Consider the following 24,026-nt stretch of genomic DNA (forward strand, 5'->3'; position numbering starts at 1 on the left):
ATCTCCACTGCTGTAAAGCAGGACAAGCAGCACGACGGAATTCAAATTCTATTTTTGACTTACTTGATAAATGAGTGCGCTACCAAATGAATGGCAGGGCAAACAAATGAGCAAAAACCTCAAATATGAACTTGCTGAGAACACATGAAACCACCCACGGCTACAGCCAACCTGCTTCTGGCCAGTTTTCACAGTGGAAGTCATTTATGTTTATCAGGAATGCCAATCAGTCTCGCCTGCTGGCCTCATTACTCACCGACACTTCAGCTTCTCAATCCACAACCAGCGCTGGAAACCCCCCCCCCCAAAAAAAACACATGCCAATTTATTTCTGCTTCACGCTGTTTAACATTAGGGGTGAAGAGAACGTTTTTCTTTGTAATTATCTGATTTACTTGGACCTTGAGTATATCAAGGCAGTGGGGGGGACAGTAAAAAAAAAAAAAGAAGGAATTTACAGATCAGAGAAATCAGCGCTATGTTTAAAGAACTAAACACTCAATAGACCGCTTGCATCAGGATCCCACAGACAGGACTTTTATCTTAGACAAGGCAAGTTAGTTTCAGTCAGACCCACTATAGGCAAACCAAGTTTCTTTCCCTTTTGCAGCGATTACACCACCCTGAGTCTTCCTTTTCAAGCTGTTCCTGCAAACCAATTTGAAACCCACCCTTTTGTGCTGTAAAGTGGCTTGCAGATGTGCAGTAAATTGCTCGACAGCAGTTTAAATAAAACAAACTATATGAGATTTGATATTGTTTAGACAGCCAACACACATTTAATAAAAAGAGAAGTGAGAGAAGTGGAGTTGAGAATTTGCAAAACATGAAGTCCTCAAAAACTCTCCCCTCACCTAACTCCATATTCCCTTCAAGATGACTCTCACAGGCTTATAAAAGTGTTTTCAGGGTGCCTCCATCAACTTAGACCTTATTGCTTTTTGTTGCCTATCAACTCAATTTGAAATGAATCCTTGAGTACTATTATTGATTTACCTCACAGCCAATAAAGTGACAGTCATTTCATCAGTTCCAGCTGCTCATGTACACCTCATAAACCCACGGCCTCTGTTGCTGTTTGATTTGCACGGCTTCAATGTGCTTTAGCGTTTCCTTCAATGTGTGTGTTATAGTGCAGCACTACTGTGTTTCTTTGTGCTTGCAAACAAATTACTGAACTTGGATAGAAAATAAAAAAAAACAAGCATATGCTCATAACAATTAAAATCATTCGGGAAGGGGGGGGGGGATTCTAAACAAAGTATTAATGACACACAACATAGCAATGATCAGCCGGTCTTGTTTAAAAAGATATTACAGTGAGTTACCTCACTGTTCAAATAAACACTTATTCATTATTCACAAAGTAAATCATAGAACCGTTTGAATCCGAATGTTGACAAGTACATAATAATTGCATGTGGATTCATTAGAAAAAAAATGCTCCAAGCATAAATAACTGTGTTTGAACACAATTATCCGACAGGCTTCTAGCTGCTGGGGGATGCTCAAAGTGTTTTATCAATGTAATACAAACACAGCTAGGCTAGAATCCTCAATGATATGGCAGATATGAAGCTGCTGATTTAAATGATTATAATTGTACACCATGTGCAGTAAGTGTTATAAGGATTATTGTATTCTGTATAAGGTTGTGTATTCAAACTGCATACACAATGATTAAGCATATGTAACTGTAAAATCATGAGAATACCATAAACAAAGTCTATATAAAGTAATTAGTCTTAGTTGTAGCTGCGGAAAAGAGTAGAAAAATATTCTGACGTGTTATTTAATGCTGACGTTCTTGTGTACTTCTGCTAATTAACATCAATTCTGTCTTCTGCAACAAGAAGAAGACAGCACAACTGGTGTTTTTCAAGCACATTTGCTCATTATTATTATGCAGCAATGTGGTGCTGAGGGACTAGACTGTTAAAAGTATTTTTAAAAATTAAGAACGGCTGTAAAAACAAAAAGAAACAGCTTGTGAAAGCAGCTTAACCAAGTCAGACAGCTGGAAACATCAAAAAGGCAAAAAGACAAAATTTGATTGAGTTAGCTGAATCAGGTAACTAGCTGATCAAGCTATCTTCAGAAGTCTGTTAATACACACACACACACACACACACACACACACACACACACACACACACACACACACACACACACACACACATACATATATATATCTATATACATACATATATACATATACGTATATATACATATACACACACACACACATATATATACACACACACATACATACACATACATATGTATGTATGTATGTATATATCAAAAAGTTGTTTTCATAATGATTCTATTAAATTAATACTGTAACATAATACTTGACTTTTGTGACAGAAAACAATTTCTATTTCTCCATGTACAAAAGCACTTTGGTTAAACGTGGTGGTTCAAACGTGCTGCCGACTCTCTGGCAAACACTGTTTGCTAGGGGAAAATGTGTATTCCCTGACTGGTTGCTAGAGGTTGCTGGTAGTTATTAGGTGAAACTTATTGCAAAAAAGTGAATGGTGCTGCAGTGACAAACTTCCTTGTGCTTTAGTCTCCTACAGATCACAGTAGGTTTCCATAGATTGTGCAAACACTTGCCAGCTACTCACTAAGCAGTAGTGAAACAGTGACACACTTCTAATCTCAGATTTTGATGTTTGTCAAGTTTGTCTACCCCTTAGGGAGTAATTAGCAAATGTTTGCAGACAAGCTGGCTTCTTCCTTTAAACAATAGTGAATAGCAACCAAAGCAATCACAAGGAGGTATCTGGAGAAGCGCCATCTTAGTGACCAATTTCACCTAATGACTGCCAGCACTCTCTAAAACCAGTACTTTCCAACTGGTTGGAAAATAAACATTTTTCACTAGCACCCAGTGCTTGTCATAGGGTCAACAATCCACAAGGTTCCACAGCCACGTGGAAAGTTTAAACCTGCAGACAGAGCATTTCAAAACACTGTAGTCCTTGTCAGTTTAAGACCTTGCCTCTTCCCCTGAGGCTGGACTCTGGCTGATAAAAATTGCAGTACTAAGATTTGACCTCAGTAAAACAGAATTTTAAAACTAAAGTCAAGGGCTGTTGAGTGCAAATGAATCCCTTTTTTAAAGATTTGATTACTGGTTTATATGAGAATTTTTATATCACAGGCTCTTTTCTCTGCTTTATTTTTTAAAAGCAAGTAAGACAAAACTGTATTCAAAGGAGAATCATAGAAACATGCATCTGTGCAACTTATTTTTAGGATGATTCCCAAGTTGCACAAACCATGAGTGGAAGATCTGCCTTTCAGTTTTTTTGTTGCTTGAAAGTTGGATCAAAGATGACATCCAACTGTTCAGAAGCTGCCTTGACGTTAGCAGCTACGGTGTTAAGAGACTGATGAATCTGTCATGAGACACACAGAAGCAACTATATCAATTTCAAAGTCTGTTTCTGTATCAGATGCTTTCTTTTTAGTCGCTTGTTTTTTTGTTTTGTTTTTCCCTGGAAATTAAAAACACATCAGTATATTTTACAGCTTGTTTCTGTCAAGCAACTAGTTGTTGTACCACCCTTCGCTGCTGTCTCAAGGTTGAAAAGCATGAAAGATTGAACTTCAGTCTGTGCAAGCACATCCTTTCCAATTAAGCATCAAACATATGGTAGAATTAGAGAAGCTCAAAGGGAGACACGTACACCTGCTTGTTCTCGTATTGGTAGCATTTTTTAAAAAAGCTGATTTTCTGTGACACTGAATAACAACTGGATACGTACACTGACTATATGGACTAATTTGATATGTCTCAGTTGTAGGAAAGAGGCCCAATGCAGAACTCCATTCCTCACGTTGTGTCATGGGAGCACACTAATGAAAGATCATAAAGGGACTGAAGCAACTGTCTACTCTTTTTTCCAATGTGAACCCTTTACATAAATACTGTGCATCACTTGAAACAAGGCTGTTGTGCATGCATTAAAAGCCCACACAGTGACAAAACAAACATCAGTACGCTTCACCCATATTGAAATCACAGTCACGAGCCCCTCTCAAAGTCACGGCGACATCCCCTTTGTGAAGCCCTGACTGGTTGGCCTCTTTACAAATGGCTCCCCCTTAACCATATTTAACAAACATCAGTGAGACAAGTGGTGTCCTGGAGTGGCAAACAAGAGAAACGTGGCCATTAAAATGGCAAACAGCTGCTGTGAGCGCTTGTGTTGCGTCCCACAGGGCTGGCTTCACCTTGGTGGTGCGAGAATGATGTTGATACCATGCCTGTTTGATTCAGATGGAGTTGTAAAAAAAAGAGGCATATGTGAGAGATCAATGCTAACTGTGCAATTACCTAACCAGGGAGACAGTGATGGCCTTATTGCATGATTAGAATAGTGATGAGGGCAGGGTAAAGGAGTTTATAGCGTTTAAATGAGATATATCACAAAACTTGAGGATAATTTAAGTTGCTTATAACTTGGCCATTGTTCCTGTTGGTTATGTATCTATCTAAAACATTGATAAGATGTAGAAAGAAGAAGCCAGCTACAGTAAAGGTATATGTTGAAGAGATCAGTGGACAGCACGTAAATGAGCCCAGTCAGCAAGCTTATAAACCCAATTTATTTTGCAATAAAACTGAAAGTGAGGAAACTTATTCATAATAAAACCAGATAGTTTGCCTAGGGAACAAAATGGATGTTTACCATGCACACAGTTCAAAAGATAAATTTTCTACTTGCCTTTGTTTTTATTTCTGAATATGTTTAGTTAGAGCCATGTTCTGACAAGTAACAGCATGACGGCACTTCCACTGTGCTGGCACAGCAGAGCTGACAGCACAGAGCCCCAGCAAAGACAAAAAAAATACCTAAGAAAGTTTAACCTAGCTGCACTGGCAAATGAAAAGCTTTCAAGTGTACATCCCTGAAAGATTTCTTTGTAAAATAAAGCAGGATATCTTTACTGTTTGACTGATTGCTGCAACAGAAGATAAAATAACTCACGGTGATCTCAGTAGATGTAAAAACAGTGCTGGCTGTTTTTGCAAAATAACCATCATGGATTGTTTTTCATTGGCATGCTTCAACCTGAAGCAACAACACAATGCCCACAGCAATGAGCTTTTAATTATAGGAACATAAAACCTGCTAACTTGGAGGTTTGTTTAAAACCTGTATGACTGTTTAACGGCTTGTGTTTCATGCCGTCTGCCTCCTGTTTTGACAATTTCCCTACATACTCAGATTTCGGCAATCACTTGGTAAGCTAAATAAAATAAAGGTGGGAACAATAGCCAAAGGCACTAATGATCCAAATTGTGATAAACTTAAGAAAAAGCATCAAAATGAAGAAAGAATCGCAATCCCTGCAACCTTTGTTAGAAGCAGATAAGAGCCCCTAATGAGGCTTAAGTATAGCATATATTTAAGCTAATGCTATTGGAGAAGATATGAGGAAGCATTATGGCCTCATAAAAACAGCCTAATATACAATCATTATGGATTCTCAAGGTTATATTTAGTCTATCTCCAGGGAATTGATTGATAGATGGAGACCGGGGGCAAAACATAAAACTGAGCTAAATTAGGTTTTAAAAAAATCCATTTCAGCCTCCAACAAAGGAAGCCATTATTGTAAATTCCTCGAAACAGCCCTGAAAGCATGCAAGTTGGATGAGCACTCCATCTACTAAAATGGCACACTAACAAAGAAAAAACATACAGCTTCTGGGTCTCTCTGTCTCCCTCCTTGTGAGGTGTATCTAATGGTATACTGAATATAACTGGAGATCAAGGCTCAAACTGTCAACAGCACAAAAAAAGGGAGAGGATGAAAGAGTGAACTTTTTTCTGATGATATGCCTAAAGTTTCTTGGTGAATGCTGTGATGTGTATGGATTCTTGCAGAGCTTGTTTTCTGTACAGCACTACTCCTTTTTTACTTCATGCAAAAAAAAAAAAAAGGTTAAGAGAAGCAGAAAATGAGCACTATTATTTGTCATTAATCATACTGGTCTTAATTCAACCACACCTCTTCTGCCACAGTTTGAACCTTTGCTGAAATCATCCAAGAACAGATGTTTGATTCCAGATGTGTACAGCACTACTGCAGATTGTGATATCCATCATGGTTCACTCAAGCATGATCCATTTGTTTACAACTTCTGGGTCACAGCTAGTAACGACAACAAATCAGCCACATGAGAGACGGCTCATCCTTAAGCACATATGGGAACTGCGGCTAAAACAAACAGAAAAATCCAGACAGAAATTTATTCAGCTTGTCATCTGAGATCCAGAGGAACGGCATCTTCCTGTCACTAATATAATAAATATGGGTTTTCAGCTTTCTAATTACAGCCAATCACAGAGGAGAAGGTTTTGCAAATTCGGGATTTGAGAGGAGATTTAACAGCTGTGTCCTTTGTAGGAGCCATCTTAGATGTTTTGATTGAGGGAGACAGCTTCGCTGGGCACGAGAGAAGACAAAATCCACCTCATTAATCCTTCAGCTGCACGGATCCCTCACATCTTCGAGCTGTGATCGCTCTCTTCAATGCCAAACTAAGACGTGTGGGGCTGCATCAAGTCGCCGTTTTACCTTGATGCAAAATAAAGTATATAATTTTCTCTCATTGCCTCCCCGAGGTGCTGTCAGTGTTTATGCTGTCACAGCGTCGCTATTAAAAAACAAGCGTCAGAAATTGGTGGTGATGAATTGTAACAATGGCAACATCAGCACACTGTCACTGATCAAAGAAAAATGAGGGTTGAGGTTTCAGGTAATTGGTTCGCTATTGGTGCATATGGAAAATATTCTTTGGAGGAATCTCAAGCAGTAAGCACACATGCACAACAGTGCACGTGCAAATGCAAAAGCCTACAAACAAACAATACTGATTACTTTGATTGCACATCTAATATTTACTAAAATGCAGTGTGATGCTCTTGCACAGTCTTTGGTTATAACAATAAAAAGAAAAAAAGCATTACACGTATTATTCTTTGTATAATTAATTATGTTCTACTAATTAGGCTGTATGAAATGGTTAACAGTCTCATGAGGGGTTATTTATTACACATATATTTTATACCCCAGATTTTGTTTCTGCTTTTTGAGGATGATGTGCTCTTGCTGGGTTCATCCAGCAGTGACCTCCAGGTCGGACTGAGGTGATTTGGAACCGAAGTGTGAGGTGGCATGGATGTGAATTAGCTTCTACATGTCTGATGCCATGGTTCTGACCAAGAAAAGGGTGGACTGCTACAGTTACAGGTTGAGGATGAGTTATTGTGTCCAGCGGAGGAGTTCAAGAGTGGAACAGAAATAGAGCGTGCGATTGACAGGCAGGCTGGTGAAGCATCTGCAGTATTGCAGATTCTGTACCAATCTGTTTTAGTGAAGAGACAGTTGTGCGTGAAGGCGAAGCTGTCGATTTACCAGTCCATCTGCGTTCCTGCCCTCCCTTATAGCCATGAACTCCGGGCAGTGACCAAAATAATAAGAATGTGGATACAAGCAGCAGTAATGAGATTCCTCAGAGGGGTGTCTGGGCTGAGGCTCAGTGATAAAGGGGGAGAAGCTCAGCAGTAGCTTTGCCTCAAAATGAGCCAATTGAAAAGCTGTTTGATTTGACTGTTTCGGTCTCACTGATGTTCTGATTTGTTTCCTACAGTGTGGATCAGAGCTGGAGCTTAAAGGAAGATCTTTATGTTAGAGTTTATCCACATTTGTGGGACTGCAATTCTTTCTTTGTGCATCTGCAGAGACTCCACTCCATCCTTGTTTCTTCTGCAGTTTCTACGGAGAATAAGTTTTTTCCACATTTTAATTCAACCAGTAAAAGGCGTGGAAATGTGACTGAAGCTGTGGCCTGTTTACCTCTTCATCTACAAAGATCTGAGAGAGAAAATCCAGCTGTTCACTTATCAAGGATAAATGTAATAACTTCAGTGAACCAACTCAGGCCTTCACTCATTTATTCTCTGACATGTTACAGAGCTGATCAACGTAAATAAACAGATGAATAAAGCAGAAACATGAATAAAATCTACAGTTTGTTGTGTGAGAAACAGACACCTGCACATCTGTCTAAGACTGAGTTTGAACTCAAACTTTACAATAAACCTGCTGAGCTAATGAAGCAGATGGAAGGGAGCAACGTTATTCACTGTAATGTTATGAGGAAAAATGTATAGCTCACCTCAAGAGAAGCAGCTGAATTGCAACAGGACTGTTTCCCAAAGTGAAACTTAACCCAAACTCTTCACTTTTCTAACACATCGTTAGACCTACTGAGCTGTGCAGCAGCTTGCTCGAACACCGCATCATTTTGAATGAACAATTGTCAGCTACTGTAAAAGTAATAAAAGCACAATTTCCTTCTTCAAGCTGGATTTGAACCCAGAACCTCTGAGATAAAAGTCTCTTTAACCAGCTGAGCTCTCTGATTGCTTTGCCTTTGCTGAAAAGAATTCCTGCTCATCCAGAATTCACTCCGACGCTCACAGCCAGCGAACTTCACTCACCGTCCCCCTCGAAAAGAAAATTATGCAAAAACCCTCAAATATGTACCAAATGTAAAAGAAAAGACACAAGTATGTTGGTTAAGATGTAAACCAGAGACTTTCACATTTCTAATTATTCATCGCACCTACTGAGATATACAGCAGCTCATGCTGTCACCACATCAGTGTGGAGGTAAAACTGTGTCAAGAACAATTAAAAGCAGAATTTGGATTCAAACCCTTTAGTTCTATATTTAGAACCACAAACTGACAATACTTCAGCAAACGTCTGGCTGAATTTTTAACCCCTTTTCCAGCTGGGTTTGTTGAAGTTAAATGGTGTCTTTCTTTCACACACTTGAATTTTAAGCATGGTCCACAGTAAGTTTGATGGGTTCAAGGTCCAGACTTTAAAAGGGCTGCTCCAAAAGCTTCATGCTTTATTAATTCTACAAGCAGCTTTCATGTGTCTTTGGGCATCATTGTCCTGTATAATTACTCGTTTACTTCCAAGTTTTAGCTTAATCCTCAATGATAGGGGTAGCATGATGCTATCACTACCATGCTTGACAGCTGGTACTGTTTTCTTAAAGCTGAATGTCTGATCTATATTCCTCGATTCTAAGTATGTCTCTGGTAACAGTGACCAGTACACAGTTTATCCCACTGCTGCAGGCGTTTGTTTTACTGAGACAGACTGGATGGTGCAATGTTTCATTGAACAAATCAGTTAACTGAACAATCGTAGAGCAACACAAGCTTTGAAGTGGGACCAACAGATGTTTCGCAATATCATCTCAAGCTGGCAAACTGTTTTTTGCAACAACTACACTATAAACGTTCTCTCTGTGTGGCAAAACTGAAAGGACAGAGGAAAAGGACATGGTTTAGTAAGAGGTTCCTTTAAAAAAATGGAACAAAAATAATAAGACATCCAGTTTAGAACCAGGGGATTCAGTGTTGTGGTTGTCTCTCTTTCTTCTGTCAGAACAAATTAGAACCTGTTTGAGGTTTGTGTCTGACTAGGATGCCTTCTGGATGCCTCCTAGGTGAGATTTTTCGGGCATGTCTAACTGGGAGGAGACCCCGGGGCAGACCCCAGACATTCTGGAGATATTGCATCTCTCAGCTGCGTTAAGAACACCTCTGTATTCCCCGGATGAGGCAAAGGTAGTGGCTGGGGAGATTGAGGTCCATACATATCTGCTTACACAGCTGCCACAGCATCCCAGACACAGAGAAGTGGTAGAAAAAGGACGGATGTTTTTATACATCTCTTCCCAGTGTTTCTTAATGTAGTGGGGCTTATTTTTCACTTTATCTGTGCTACATAACATCTGGTCTTTCAAATCCATTAACTAACTAATCCATTAACTCTAAAAAATAGCCCTGATCCCCTTTCCTTCCTAAAGCTCAAAGTAGAAAAGAAGCAATGTGGATATTGACAATAAATGAACAATCATATTGTGTAAGCCAGGGAGACTCGCTAGTACCCAATCCCAAGGATCAGTGAATCTAAACAATAAGCTCAAAGTTAAAGCTTTCCGGACTACAGTTATGTTTCCACTGACACAATTGCGGTAACAAAAATATCACCAAAAGCAGCTTTAGGTAGTGATGTGTGCATAAAAATACAAATTCTAAAAACAACCTTGTCTCATTTTTAACACAGATACTTACTGCTTATCCATTTGGCATTTGGGTCATGAACCTTGAATTCCTTCCTAAAGAGGTCTCCAACTGACACCTTGCCCTTCAGAGCCAGACGGTCATCCTCACCTGTAGAGAAAACAACCACATCATCAGCTATAAAGGGCTCACATGCATGCCTGTGCTTAGTAATAACAAACACACAGCAAATGCATCAGTAGCCTGCTTTGTCTTGGAACCAACAAAAAATGAAAGTTGACTCAGCTGGCTGCGAGGGAAGTTATTAAAGGTAAATGCATTGAACAAATCATAACAGCTGTTATAGATATTTTGTGAGGGCTGTAGTAAAAAACATTGACTTATTGTGGAAATAGTTGATAAAGAAAAAGAGAGACGAGCACAGGTCCCCATTCTGATTTTTATCCTTCCATGGCGAGTTTTCTTTATATCTTTTACTCCTTCCTCCAGATAAAGGAATGCAATGAAATTTGCAATTTCCCCAAACTAGACAACAGCTGTCCTTGAGACCACCGTAGAGACACGATAGGACACAGTCAGTCATTATATTCCAAAAAGACCTTACCAGGCCTGATCTTTTAAGGCCAACTCACTACAATATAGGGATCAACTCTAACTAAGGATGGATACCCCATAGACGTGAGAGAACAACATAACAAAACACATGTCCAACCACAAACCTATAATTAACAACAAAATAACAATAATGACCTATAATATAACAATAATTCATTAATACATTAGATCAGATTCAGTAATCAGCTTGAGCTTACCTGATGACATATAGACAAATTAAAGAAGGTCTGACTCTGAATAACTGTTCATGTAATCCAGAATAAACTGCAAAAATTCATTAATAACAGCAAGCTAGTAAACAAGATTGACTTTTATCATCCAGTGCATAGTATCGTAACTGGCAATGTTAAAGTGGAGCTATTGTGCTTGACTTACTTTCTGTCATATATACTGTTACAATGTAAGATGATGATATTAAACTTGGCTAAAGTAATAATGGGGTCAGTGCATGTAAAATTAGTCCCTGTGAGCCAAAAACTCAAGCTTGGCTCTGTATAACTTCTGTGGAAGAGGATAACACTAATATGGTCACCTGAAGCATTGAGAGCGTTGATTCTTTTTTCTTGAGAAGCCACTAATGTTTAATGTTGAGGGTGTTTCTATATTGTATTTAGACTATATATTTGATGTTGCACTTCTTGGGTTTTTGAGTTTGTATGTCTCCTACCTTGGCAGGTCTCATTTGTAAAATAGATTTAATCTCAGTGTGACTTCCCGATTAAATAAAGTGAATAAGGGCCTAGTCACCTAGGCATAAAGTTCAGTCAGTGACAGCCTGACAATCACCAGCCACTAACCACAGAGAGTAACCTGTATTCCCCAACCGGTTGGTGAGCGGTTGCCCCCTCCCCCCCAAAAAAGGTCTGTAGAGAATCTGGTTGGTGAAAACCTGCTTGCAACTGCTTTAGTTGCTAGAAGATTGCCGCGGTTGCCCGTAGTTTGCACAAAACAAGCTACGTTATCCACAAACTCTTGCCTGCTTCTTTTCAACAAGTTGTGCGTTAACTACACCTCAACTAGTACTTAGCAAATATGTGAGGACAAGCTAATGTCATCCAAAGAAAACTAAAGGTGACCATGGTAATCTGCTAGCCACCAAAGGAATCACATGGCTATTTTTGGCGCAGCACCCTTTTTGCATCTGATTTCACCAAGTGACAACCAGCAACCTCCGGCAACGACTCACCAACTGACAGGGGAATACACACATAATTCTCTCGTGACCTGTGGTTGAATCACATCCAATATATGTCAGACAACTCACAAGCAATGTGCACATGGTGTCATGCAAGAAACCTCTACTAGAAACTTAAGGATTATTTTGAACATGCAAAGCTACTCTAGTGGAGTCCCAAAATTAAAATACAGAGTAGTACACAATGCTAACAGTGTAAGAACTTCACACAAGACATTTTAGCACCAGCAATGATAGTTGGGCTTGTTTTTTATGACACAGATAAAACACATGGAGGGTTGAAAGCTAATTTCTTCCCATCCATTTCTGGTGGCACTGTTTGAAGAACTGACCACTACACAATGCCACGCTGCCCTGAGTGACAGTGTCTTATCTGTCAGTGAAAATTAGAACTATATCACAGAAGATAACAGAAGTTATAGAAGTAAGATGACAGAAGAACAGTTAAGGAGGCCAGAAGGAAGAAAATGGGAAGAAAAAATTGTGAAGGCGGTGAATGGGTTATTCAACTATCAGACAAGACAGGCATCAATATGAATGATATTCAAATCAAAACAAACCATCATTTTATGAGACTTTGGTTATAGGAGCATTAACAATGTTTGAATTGCTGTGTAGAGGAGGAAGAAATGCATTTTAAATACAATTTAGAAAAAAAGAAGAGGTGAAATACAAACAGGAACATAAGTCTGAAATAGATAAAAATGATTTTCTTTGTACTTCTGACAACAAAAACTGAAGGAATACATAATGTTTTTTTTTGACACATTCTGATATCAAACTGAATCTTAACAAGATTTTCCTGGCGGCTGCAAGTGTTCACCTTTCAAAGAATAAAGAGCTTATTGGAGATGGAGGGGGGAAAAAACAAGCATAATAATAAACCAAAGCATCATCTAAGCTGCCTCAGGCCTTTGATTAGGACTAGTGTGGCTTCTGATCATCAGACCAGACGTGCATATTTACAGCAGATGCCTCCTGCAATTCTCAGTTGATGCTCATCATATCGTCTTCTGTCCCATTATATGACTCATTTCACATCCATGCGCATGGTGGGAGGATAGAAAAAAATAATGTGGAAAAAGCAATATGTGTTGAGCTTCTTTGTTTCTAGCCAGAGTGCTCTCACCCTGAAGTTTTGTTTTGGTAAATTTCAGACAACAATAGTTCGAGAGATTCAGACTTCAGCACGAGGACCCTTCACCGAGACACGGCACTTGATGGACATATTGGTTTCTATGGGGATCAAAGCAGTGATATTTTAGCTGCAGGACAGTCTTTCGTAAGTGATGTTTAATCCCACTGCTAAGCCTGTCTATGCTCATGTTGTGGCTGTCATTTTCTGTGAGGTAACATTTTTGGCTGCAAGTATTTTTTTAAGGTCATCACATCTCTGCTTCGGCTGTCTTCAGCAGACACACACACACACACACACACACACAAAATTCATTATGTTCAGGGTGCCTAGCTGTGCTAAAAGGTGTATAAGGAGGCTATAAACAGTGACTGCAGAGAGGATAGGAAAAGCCATGAAGACAAAAGACAAGTAGGGATGTTTTTCACCTCAGACAGCTGTTAAATATGGGACCTTTAAATGTCAAAAAGATAACCAGCAACAGGGGTTTCTTCTCACACTTTCCTTTGTTGCTGGTTCAAATATCCTGCGCATCAAGTGGGAGACCATTACTGTACGTGCCACTATATCTTTCTAGTTAAACCCAAAATAACAACAAATGCTTTTAACTAAGTTTAAAGATTCATAAAATAGAATCACCTACTTCTCACAGGTAAAAGAAACTAAAAGCCAAACAGGTTCTTGATTCCAGCTTTCACTGCAGCTCGTTTTACTTCACTTGTATTTATGATTGGCATGTTCAAATTTCAGAGATCAGTGTTGAAATGGAACTACCTCACTGCTTTGTAATATGTCTGAAACGTGGCCTCTTACACAGTGTGTTTAAACGTCTGATTTAAGCTCAGTTGAATTGAGGAACATTTAGCTTTGTTTTGGGAGACTCTAGCCTCACATGAACATTTAATTTCCATCATGATACCGAAATCAAAAACAGGTTTACTTGTAATGCAGTAGTTTGATAAATAATAATGATAATAATGATAATAAAAATAATAAAACACCCTTACAAACTATATTCGGTTTATTTCTAATCTCTGGGAGGTCTTACTTCTGTAAAGGAGCACAATGAGCTAAATGGCAAAACATCAGTATCCTAAAATATCTTTTGTGAAATATCCACAAAAACATCATAGATTGATAGAAATGTGGTCACTTTTAATATAAGACGATGAGTAATTATGTGAATACGTAACAGAAACACACGGTCCGTGGAAAGTGTTTGTGTGATCCATGTCCACTTCCTCCAGAGACTCAGTTTTGGTGTCTCCAGGTATATTATATCAACTTTTTATAGCACAACTACAGAGTCCATCTTACGTTGCTGGCAGCTGCTTTAAAAATCTGTCATATCTTCTGCTTCTTTATCTTTTGGTTAGTCCCTTTAGGCTTTGCCACAGTGGATAACCTCGTGCCATCTCACCCTACCCCCAGCATCCTCTTCAGCCACAACCATGTTCTCCTTCGCTACATCCCTGAACCTTCTCTTTCATCTTCTTCTTTTCCTCCTGCCTGGCACCTGCATATTCAACGTGCTTTGTCCAGTATATCTACTATCTTCTCCACCTTCACTTCAGCCTTTCCTTTCTAACTTTGTTTCCAAACTAAACCTAAAACTGAGCTGTCCCTCTCATATACTCATTTCAAATCCGATCTATTTTGGTCACTCCCAGTAAAAATCTTAGCATTGCCAACTCTGCCACCATCAGCTCATGTCTTTTTGTTAGATACACAATTTTCAAAGCATACATTACAGAAGGTCTGTTGGTGTTTTGTAAACCCAGGAAACCTGTCAAACCTGAAGCTAACATTTTTAATCTGGGCAAAACAGCAAGTAAGATCATGGAAATGACAACACCTCTTACTCCCAATACATTTTTAAACAGTCCACTGATTCCACAAAAAATAAATACAAGAAAACCAGTCCATCATTGTGGAGGCTAGTAAGACTAAGGTGAACTGTAGGAGGTGGTACAGGGGTCCTCCTCCTGCAATTAACCATGTGCCCTCTGTTAGTTAAACTGATAAACGAACAGCTCATAACAGACATAAATGTGAGGAGTAAGTACTTACTACTTACTAAAGTGTTACACTGTGAGCTATGGTGTTAAAAACAAATATCCGTATTTTTACGCTCATGCCCTAGATTCAAAATGATGGGAACATAAGTTACTAGCAAGTTATTAACAGGGAAGTCCAGACAGGTTGGTGAAAAAGGACACCAAAAACAACCTCTCCAAAACACATATGGGCATCACACTGCACATTGCTGAAAAAAAGGGCAGTTATAGAGCTCTTGCGTGGAGAAGGACATGAGGTCTATAACTACATGTGATCACAAGGATTATATGTCAGAGCAAAAACTCCAAAGTGCGACATCCACACTTCAATGACAGCCAAACATCGAGAGAGTATCTAAATTATTTACAACAGCATAGAGAATATTTCGTGATCCACATATGATTCTCTTGAAACCACAGTTTTCAATCTTATGCATTAGAGTCTAACATTTTCACAGCAAGTAGGGCTTTAATTAGTATGCTCCTACCCTCAGCTACAGCCAGAAGCTGTGGGTAGTGACCAAGATCATGGATATAAGCAGTGGAAATGAGTTTCCTCTGAAAGGCTCTCTGTTAGAGATAGAGCTCGGTCATTTGGGAGGTGCTCAGAGTTGAGCCACTACTCCTCCACATCAAAGGGAGCCAACTGAGGTGGTTCAGGCATCTGATTAGGATGCCTCTTGGACACCTGGAGGTGAGATGTTTCGGGCACGTCCCACTGGGAGGAGGCACTGGGGCGGAATCAGGACACACTAGAGAGATTATGTCTCTCGGTCTCACCACAGAAGAATTGGAGGAGGTGGACTGAGAGAGGGAAGTCTGGCTGTATCTGCTTTTAGTGCTGCCATTCTGATCTTGAGCCAGATAAGAAAGAGAAAAATAGACAGACAGAGCAGAATAAGAAAAGAAAAAGCACAAAAGAGGCAACTGTAATGTTCTGAAATAAAACCTTAAAAAGTAGTAAATCCACAAATTTTACAAGTTAGAAAATAATAAATGATATATGCAGGTAATTTTAGTTTCCAGTGGAACCCCTGCTGTACCTCATCACGGTGTGTTCATTTCTGGTTTACAAAGCAACACAATCAATATTTAAGCCTCTAAGCAGAGATGGCATGACAGCACTACATGGTAAATAATCTGCGTAGGAAGGTATTGTGTGTAGCAGTTGACTTCAGTTTCATGGTCTCATTATTCCATTACAAATTAACCAGATAAAAATCTTTTTTTTTTTAAGTGCTGAACTTGCTTTTGGTATTACACTACAATTCTAAATATGAGGTCCAAAGAGATACTGACGGAAGTGAAGGAGGGGACTATTAGACTTTAAAAAAACCCTCAAAATAAAGCAATCAGTGAGACAACAAGAACATCAGGAGCAGAGATGGGCGGTAATGCATTACTGTAATCCGATTACTTTTTCAAGTAATGAGTAAAGTCAGGGATTACTATTGCAATAAAGGTAATTAGATGACTGTTACTTTCTCGTAAGCACACTGCGTTACTAAAACCGGGATTTTTTTGCGAGAGTGTCTCATGACAATGACATAAGCGAGTGCGAAGTTTGTGGCAACAGCTTGTGTGCAGACCAAAAATGGATAATAAAAAAAAAATAAATCAAATCGAGTGCGGCAGAGCATATGACAGTACAGCCTTTAAAGCGTGGAAGCACTGACCTTACTTTGAGTTTGATTCTGTAAAAAGTGACAAAAACATTAGCGTCTGCTGTTCACTGCATGGGGAAAAAAACCCTCTTTTTACAGCGAAAAAACCCCTAAACTTCTGAGCAAGCACCGAGTACGCTGCCACTGGAATGTGAAATTCACAGAGAAACTGCTGGATCCTTCCACTGACGGCTGCGACACACGTGCACCTGCATCTATTTGAAAAAGTGAGTGTAAACACAAAAAACTATTTTATTCTATATGCTGGAATATGCAGAAAATAGGTTTAAATGTTAAACAAATTTCTTCCAGTTGGAGAATGTTGCATATAATTTAATGTTTGCTTGACGCATAAAGTTAAAAGATTAAAACTAATAAAACAAGTTTTAAAAAGAGACTTTTTCATTTGATTACATTTTATATGATGGATTATGCAGGAAAAGTAAAATTGGGCTGAAAGATCAATTGCTTTATTTCCTGTTTAGGGTGTAAATCATGTTTTAGAAAGTAACTAAGTAACTAATTACTTTTGAAAATAAGTAATCAGTACAGTTACGGGATTACTTTTTTTGGAAAGTAATCAGTAATTAGTTACTGATTACTTTTTTTCAAGTAACTTGACCAACACCAATCAGGAGTGGCTAAAACAACATTCTGATACATTCAGAAATAAAAAAAAGCAAATGCACAGGCCAGGTCAGCAACACCAAAGGCCCAGAAAGACCACAAACGACCACTAAAGTGAATGAGCGCAGAATTGTTTCCTTGGTTAAAAAAAAAAAACACTCTTGACAACATTTAACCATGTCACGAACACTCTTGACAAGGTAGACATATCACTTTCAAATGCCTAAAAGGTGCAAACCTAAAAGAGTTCCAAAGCACACTGCATCATCTGTAATGCCTGCCAGTGGAGGTAGGTCATTTTAGTGTTTATGTATGGTGTGACTACTGATAGAAGTAGCAGGATGAATTCTAAAGTGTACAGGGGTACATTTTGCTCACATTTAAACAAATGCTGCAAAACAAACTGGAAAGTGGGTCAGAGAGCAAATATATAATGACCCAAAGCCTAGTTAATTCAAGTTAACTATAATAATGCAATAATAAAATAAAAGATTTGCACTTGAATCACATTTTGACTGCTTGATTTAATATTCACTGTGGTTTTCAGAGGCAAAAATATGTGTTATTTTCAGAAAACGTATGAACTACAGTATATACATTTCTTATTTCTGATTCTTTTTTAAACTCAGAAGAAAGTCAAGACTTTGTCCTGGTTTTGCTTAAATAGAACATATAACAGTCCAAGGTTCTCTGCAGTGTACCTAGAATTGTCTCTATGCAGCTTCTTTTATAAAAAGAAGGTAGAAGAACACTTCTCCAACTCCAACCCCCGACGCATGTGGCAAGGACTCCAGACCATTACAGACTACAGGACCACCAAACCCTCCCCCACATCCTCTGATGTCTCCTTCCTCAACGAGCTCAACAACTTTTATGCTCGTTTTGAGCGAGGGAACCCCACAACCACAACCAAAGCAGACATGACGCCAGACCACCAACCTCTGACTCTCTCCCCCACCGATGTAGGAGCGGTGCTGAGCAGGATCAATGTCCACAAGGCTGCAGGCCCTGATGGCATCCCCGGGCGTGTTCTCAGAGCGTGTTCTGGGGAGCTTGCAGGAGTGCTCACAGACATATTCAATCTGTCCTTGGCCCACGCTGTGGTACCGGCCTGCTTCAAATCCACCTCCATCGTCCCGATACCCAAAAACTCCAACCCATCTAGCCTCAATGACTACCGCCCAGTAGCACTCACCCCCATCATCACTAAGTGCTTAGAGCAGCTGGTCCTAGCACACTTCAAATCCTGTCTCCCCCCCACCCTGGACCCCCACCAATTCGCATACCGCCAGAACAGGAGCACAGAGGATGCAGTCTCCATCGCACTGCACTCTGTCCTCTCACACCTGGACAACAACAACACCTACGCCAGAATGCTGTTTATAGACTTCAGTTCAGCATTCAATACAATCCACCCCTCACAACTCATCAGGAAACTGACAGACCTGGGCATCAGTTCCCTCATCTGCAAATGGTTACTGGACTTCCTGACCAACCGCCCCCAACATGTCCGGCTGGATAACCGCGCTTCATCGTAGTCACGATGACACCGGCGACCATACGAGAGGTGGTCGATCGGCAGTGCTGCGACACAAACAACCTGCTGCTTAACACCGAGAAGACCAAGGAGCTCATCGTGGACTACAGGAGGAATGCTGACCCACATCCACCCATCCACATTAAGGGGACGGCTGTGGAGCGTGTGAGCAGCTTCAAGTTCCTGGGAGTCCACATCTCCGAGGATCTCACTGGAGCAACTGCTCCAAGCTGGTCAAGAAGGCTCACCAGCGCCTCTTCTTCTTGAGGACTCTGAGGAAGAACCACCTGTCCTCAGACATCCTGGTGAACTTCTATCGTCTGCACCATCGAGAGCATCCTGACCAACTGTATAACAGTCTGGTACGGGAACTGCTCTGCCTCGGACCGGAAGGCGTTGCAGAGGGTCGTGAAAACTGCCCAGCGCATCGCCGGAGCACCACTTCCTGCCATAAAGACATCTACAGGAAGCGGTGTCTGAAAAGGGCTGGGAAAATCATCAAAGACCCCAGTCACCCATCACATGGACTCTTCACCCTCCTGCCCTCTGGGAGGCGCTACAGGAGCCTCCGGACTAAGACCACCAGGTACCGGAACAGCTTCTTCCCCACAGCTGTCAGACTCCTGAACTCTGCCTCCTGACATCTGACCCACGTTAAACTCATGGACTGAACATCAACAACACCTACACACACACACACACAATGGACAACTGTACCCTCAAACACACAATAATAACATGGACTGAACCACCACTCACAACCACTAGCACTTTATATAGCCTCTGTAGAAATTATCCACATATCTCACTTATCTTAACTGCACTACTGTATAGTTCTGTGTAAATAATCATTCTGTACATACGATAATTTTTAACCTACAACTGTTTATAACTTGCATAGTTCACATTTCTGTATAGACTGTATATCTCAGATTTCTGTATAGTTTTTTTATTTCATATTTATATCCTGTTCATAGCCTGTACATAGCTTGTATCTACACCGTCATACAGTATATATTCATAACATACTTCATACCGTGTACATTGTAACATACCATAATAGACCCATTTCTGTAATATACTTACATATCTATATTATTGCTAATATATATTGTAATATATCTATATCAGGCTAAAGCACTTCTGGATGGATGCAAACTGCATTTCGTTGCCCTGTACCTGTGACATGTGCAATGACAATAAAGTTGAATTCTATTCTATTTTATTCTATTTTCCCTTTTAGAGTCTAATCTCAGTGGTAATTGTGAATTGTTACCTTACTTTATGGCATAACTCGTAAGGCCTGCATTGCACTGCAAACCAATATTTAATCAGCAGGGTATGAGACTCACGGGTGTGCAAAGAGAGTTTCCATGTGTTGTTAGCAAATTCCAGCAAGTAAACAAAACCTGACTTCCCAGTTTTCACCAGTCAGAGGTTTTATATTGCAAGAACACCACAATGACTTGCATCACCCACCAAACTTGTACATCAGCGGTGTGTATGTGTGTTTGTGCCCGTGTGCCATATTGTGCTGAACAGATGGACAGACTGCGACTGATCCTCAGTTCCGCCCTGATTTCATCATGGGGGACAAAAACACCTTTGAAGGCATCTGCTTGATGCTTCAGTCGAGTTTTATATTTTATCATCAGAGTCACCAGACTCTGAATATGCAGCAGGAAAACATAATAATGCACATAAGTTGAAGCCTCCTGTCAGATGGTTAAGTTAAGAGGGGATAAATATGGAATTTATAATGACGCCTGACTGCTAGATTTACGCCATGCGCACACAGGCAGTCACTGCAAAGATGGAGGCGTACATGTGAAAGTTTACATTTAAATTTACATTTTTATATAAATGACAGTCCCTTAGAGGCAAATCCATTTTCTCTAGTAAGTATGTCTTTATCTCACTCTCACAGCGCGCTGTGATTGTTGGTGGAAATTTGTTGAAAAAAGCAGCCACATCAGGGTCAGCTTAAATGAACAGTTTATATGCTAATGTTATACAACCTCTTCTCGGTACAATAGAGTGTCAGAGGGAGCTAAAATTTAAGTGGCACATTTGATTGAGTTGACTGAAACAAGTCTTTACTGTAGACAACAAAGTTAGAGAGCATAAACATCACACCCTCATTTCATAAACATGGATAAAAGGTTTTAATGATTATTCTTAATCATCCAAATTAGTACATGCAAAACACAATGAATACAATGAACATTATCAGCCAAATACAGGTATGCAGCATTACAAAGTATTGTTCAGCTCATTGTTTTGGTTGTACAGCCTGAAGTTTCATTAAGGTGTATTGCTTCCACAGTGTATTTTTCAGCTGCACTGGGTAGATGTTCACAGTAAAATAAATAACCTAATCATTAACTTGATTTTGAGAAGTTTAAACATGAACTTGTTTACTCCCTGATGACCTTACCTGTCATATTCATCTATGACACTGGAGCCAACCATGCAGTCTTTTACTTTTACAGTGTTTACACACCACCATTGCACCATTGTCAGACAGGTTAGTTTTACCTTAACTGATGATGTGTTGCTACAGTGGTAATCTTGTTCATACCAGAGTACATCAGGCTCAGACATTTGGAGGATGTGCTTGGCTGAGGAGCTAATGGTGCAAAGCTACCATCTGCAGGATCGGGACTGATCACTTTTATGTCAGTCCTGAATTCATAGCATGATAGCTTGCCAGTGAAGAGGAGCTTTCATGACTGGGTTTGAGGGCAGCCGGTTGATGATTGCCTGTATCCAAACTTGGATTTACTGCATGCTTATGTAGAACCTGTTGCTAATTACCTTGTAAAACACAGCTATTAACATGTGCTAAAAGGAGATGGCAGATGGATTTGAGGCAGAATATTAATCACCACAATGTGATAAATTTTTCATTTTCATTTTATTGAACTGTGGGAAAAAACTTGTACATGAATACAAATTAGAAACAGCATTGGACGTTATGCTTTTTGTAAGACTGGATATTGTTTGGTTGATGAAGGCAAAATCTTTCATTAAGGTGTAACAGGCAAACGAATAAAGTCTCTCACCAGCGATTTAGATTAGTTAACAATTTTTTAGAAGCTGTCTGGTTCTCAGACAAAATTTCCTTTTTCTCATGGATTTTAGTGTATGATATAACAATTTCATATCTAAATGTCTACAATTTACAAGCTATTTATTCATAGTACACCCATCTTTGCATCTATTTATCTTATGGTATAATAATATTGCACCGTTTTTCATTATCTAACAATTTAGAATTCAGAAGAAGGTCTATATAGAGAAGAAGGATTACATTAGAATCACAGCAGTGTTATTTCACCTTGATTCACAAAAATCTATACTGAATCTATAAAGAGCACAACAAGCAAGACCAGCTCCAGATGTTCTATCATGTTGTGATATAACAAAGAAACAATAACAAAGCTAAATTAAACTAAAAAAATACATTTTTATACGAATCTGAGTCATTTTTCCAAAATTCCGGGGTCAAGATGTACTTTAGTCATTTCTGGTTTTAACTTTTTTGGTCTTACAGTAGTAGCAGAATTTAACAAATTTAAGTATCATTCTCAGTTTGGTTAGCTGATACAGCACCAAAGTGTGTGAATGTGTGTGTGAATGGGTGGATGACTGGATATGTAAAGCGCTTTGGGGTCCTTAGGGACTAGTAAAGCGCTATATAAATACAGGCCATTTACCGTTTAATACAATTGCTGAGATTTTTAGGTATCTATATTATGTTAGAAAAATGTATAAATGACAGAAACCGTATGAAGTCTGTATTTGATTTTATCACAGTCATATAAAATCATTAACTCTTGATCAAATACAGTATGTGAGCAAAATATTACTGAATGCCACTGAAGCATCAACCCTTGTTGTTTCCTGTTAGGGTATAATTTGAGACTTGGTTTCATGCAATAATCTGTGTGACTGCTCGCTTTCAGCTGCACCAAATTAACGTTGCATGTGATCCTCCCACAGTTTCAGCTAGCTGTCACAGCTGTCAGTCAGCCAGACATCCCTCAGTCTGTAGAATACCCAGATGCCAATAGTGAACATCTGACCTAGTTGTACTGACGTAGGAAACAGAGCAGCCTCTTAGTAATACGAAGCCATCAGTTAAAGGAGATGAAGCTTGTCAGAAGAGGAAACAGAAGAATTCCAAAACTCTGTGCGTGTGCTGAATGTTTGTGCATGTGTGTGTCTGTGTGACTCAAGTGGTTGTCAGGTGCAGTTAGAAACTGGTTGCCCTGTCTGAAAGGGAAACATCCATCAACCAACCCTCCTAAGTGAGAGGAAACAAAATGCTATCTCATAACTCCAGACCTGCCATGCTACAGTTTACAACTCAGCGGGGTATGATTGCTCCCAAAATCCAAAACAAATTGTTCTGAATGAAGACTGTATTTAGTATTTTAACAGGACAATCGTCCCTAAAGCATTTTAAGAGCGCTAAAAGAATGTCAGTGATGAATCTTGAACCCGTGGGTTTATTTAAACCACATCAAAACATCTTTTTACTAAATGTTCTAATCTTTAATTAATCCGTTAAAGTCTTATTTTCTTAAAAGAATTAGCAAAATTCATTGTTTGAAATGCTGTTGCTTAGTCCGGATTCTGGTAATGTAATCTGTCTTTATTTTCAACATCCATCATTGTCTATGTGGTGTTATTTTTTTCCCCCCTTCGCGAGTGTAGCAAGTTTCTTTTTCATTTACAAAAAGGGAGCTTTTTATGTTTAAATGAGAGACAACTGCCTTGATAGGATTTCATTTTTCCAGTGTAAATTCTTCCTACTGAAACAGATGGAGCAGGATTTAAACTGGTAGTTTTTATCTTTGTAACTGAGAATCAAGGCTTTCTTACAATGCCAACAATTTTGTTTTCAGTCATGGAGGAAGGGATTTATCTTAAGATGGAGAGAACAATTTCTCTACAGACAGAAGCCTGAATAGACCGCAGTGCCATCTATAATGGAATACCAGTGCACCTTTGGAGATCATCATCAGCAGTGTGTAAAATAGGGGGGGGGG

The 24,026-nt window shown here is 39.4% G+C and overlaps 1 protein-coding gene across 5 annotated transcripts in view; it reads right to left on the reverse strand.

Annotated features, from left to right (window-relative positions):
- Positions 1 to 24,026, reverse strand: part of LOC102306992 (dipeptidyl aminopeptidase-like protein 6) — a 250,136-nt gene that overhangs the window by 42,098 nt on the left and 184,012 nt on the right. For all 5 annotated transcript variants that reach the window (XM_005943675.3, XM_005943676.3, XM_042223100.1 and 2 more), the window contains one exon: positions 10,191 to 10,289. In XM_005943675.3, coding sequence (XP_005943737.1) covers positions 10,191 to 10,289 — 99 coding nt within the window. The remainder of the gene's footprint in view (positions 1 to 10,190; positions 10,290 to 24,026) is intronic.

Source organism: Haplochromis burtoni, unplaced genomic scaffold (assembly GCF_018398535.1).
Source record: "Haplochromis burtoni strain Fernald_Lab_line unplaced genomic scaffold, NCSU_Asbu1 Contig_101, whole genome shotgun sequence".
In the NCBI taxonomy this organism is placed as follows: domain Eukaryota; kingdom Metazoa; phylum Chordata; class Actinopteri; order Cichliformes; family Cichlidae; genus Haplochromis; species Haplochromis burtoni.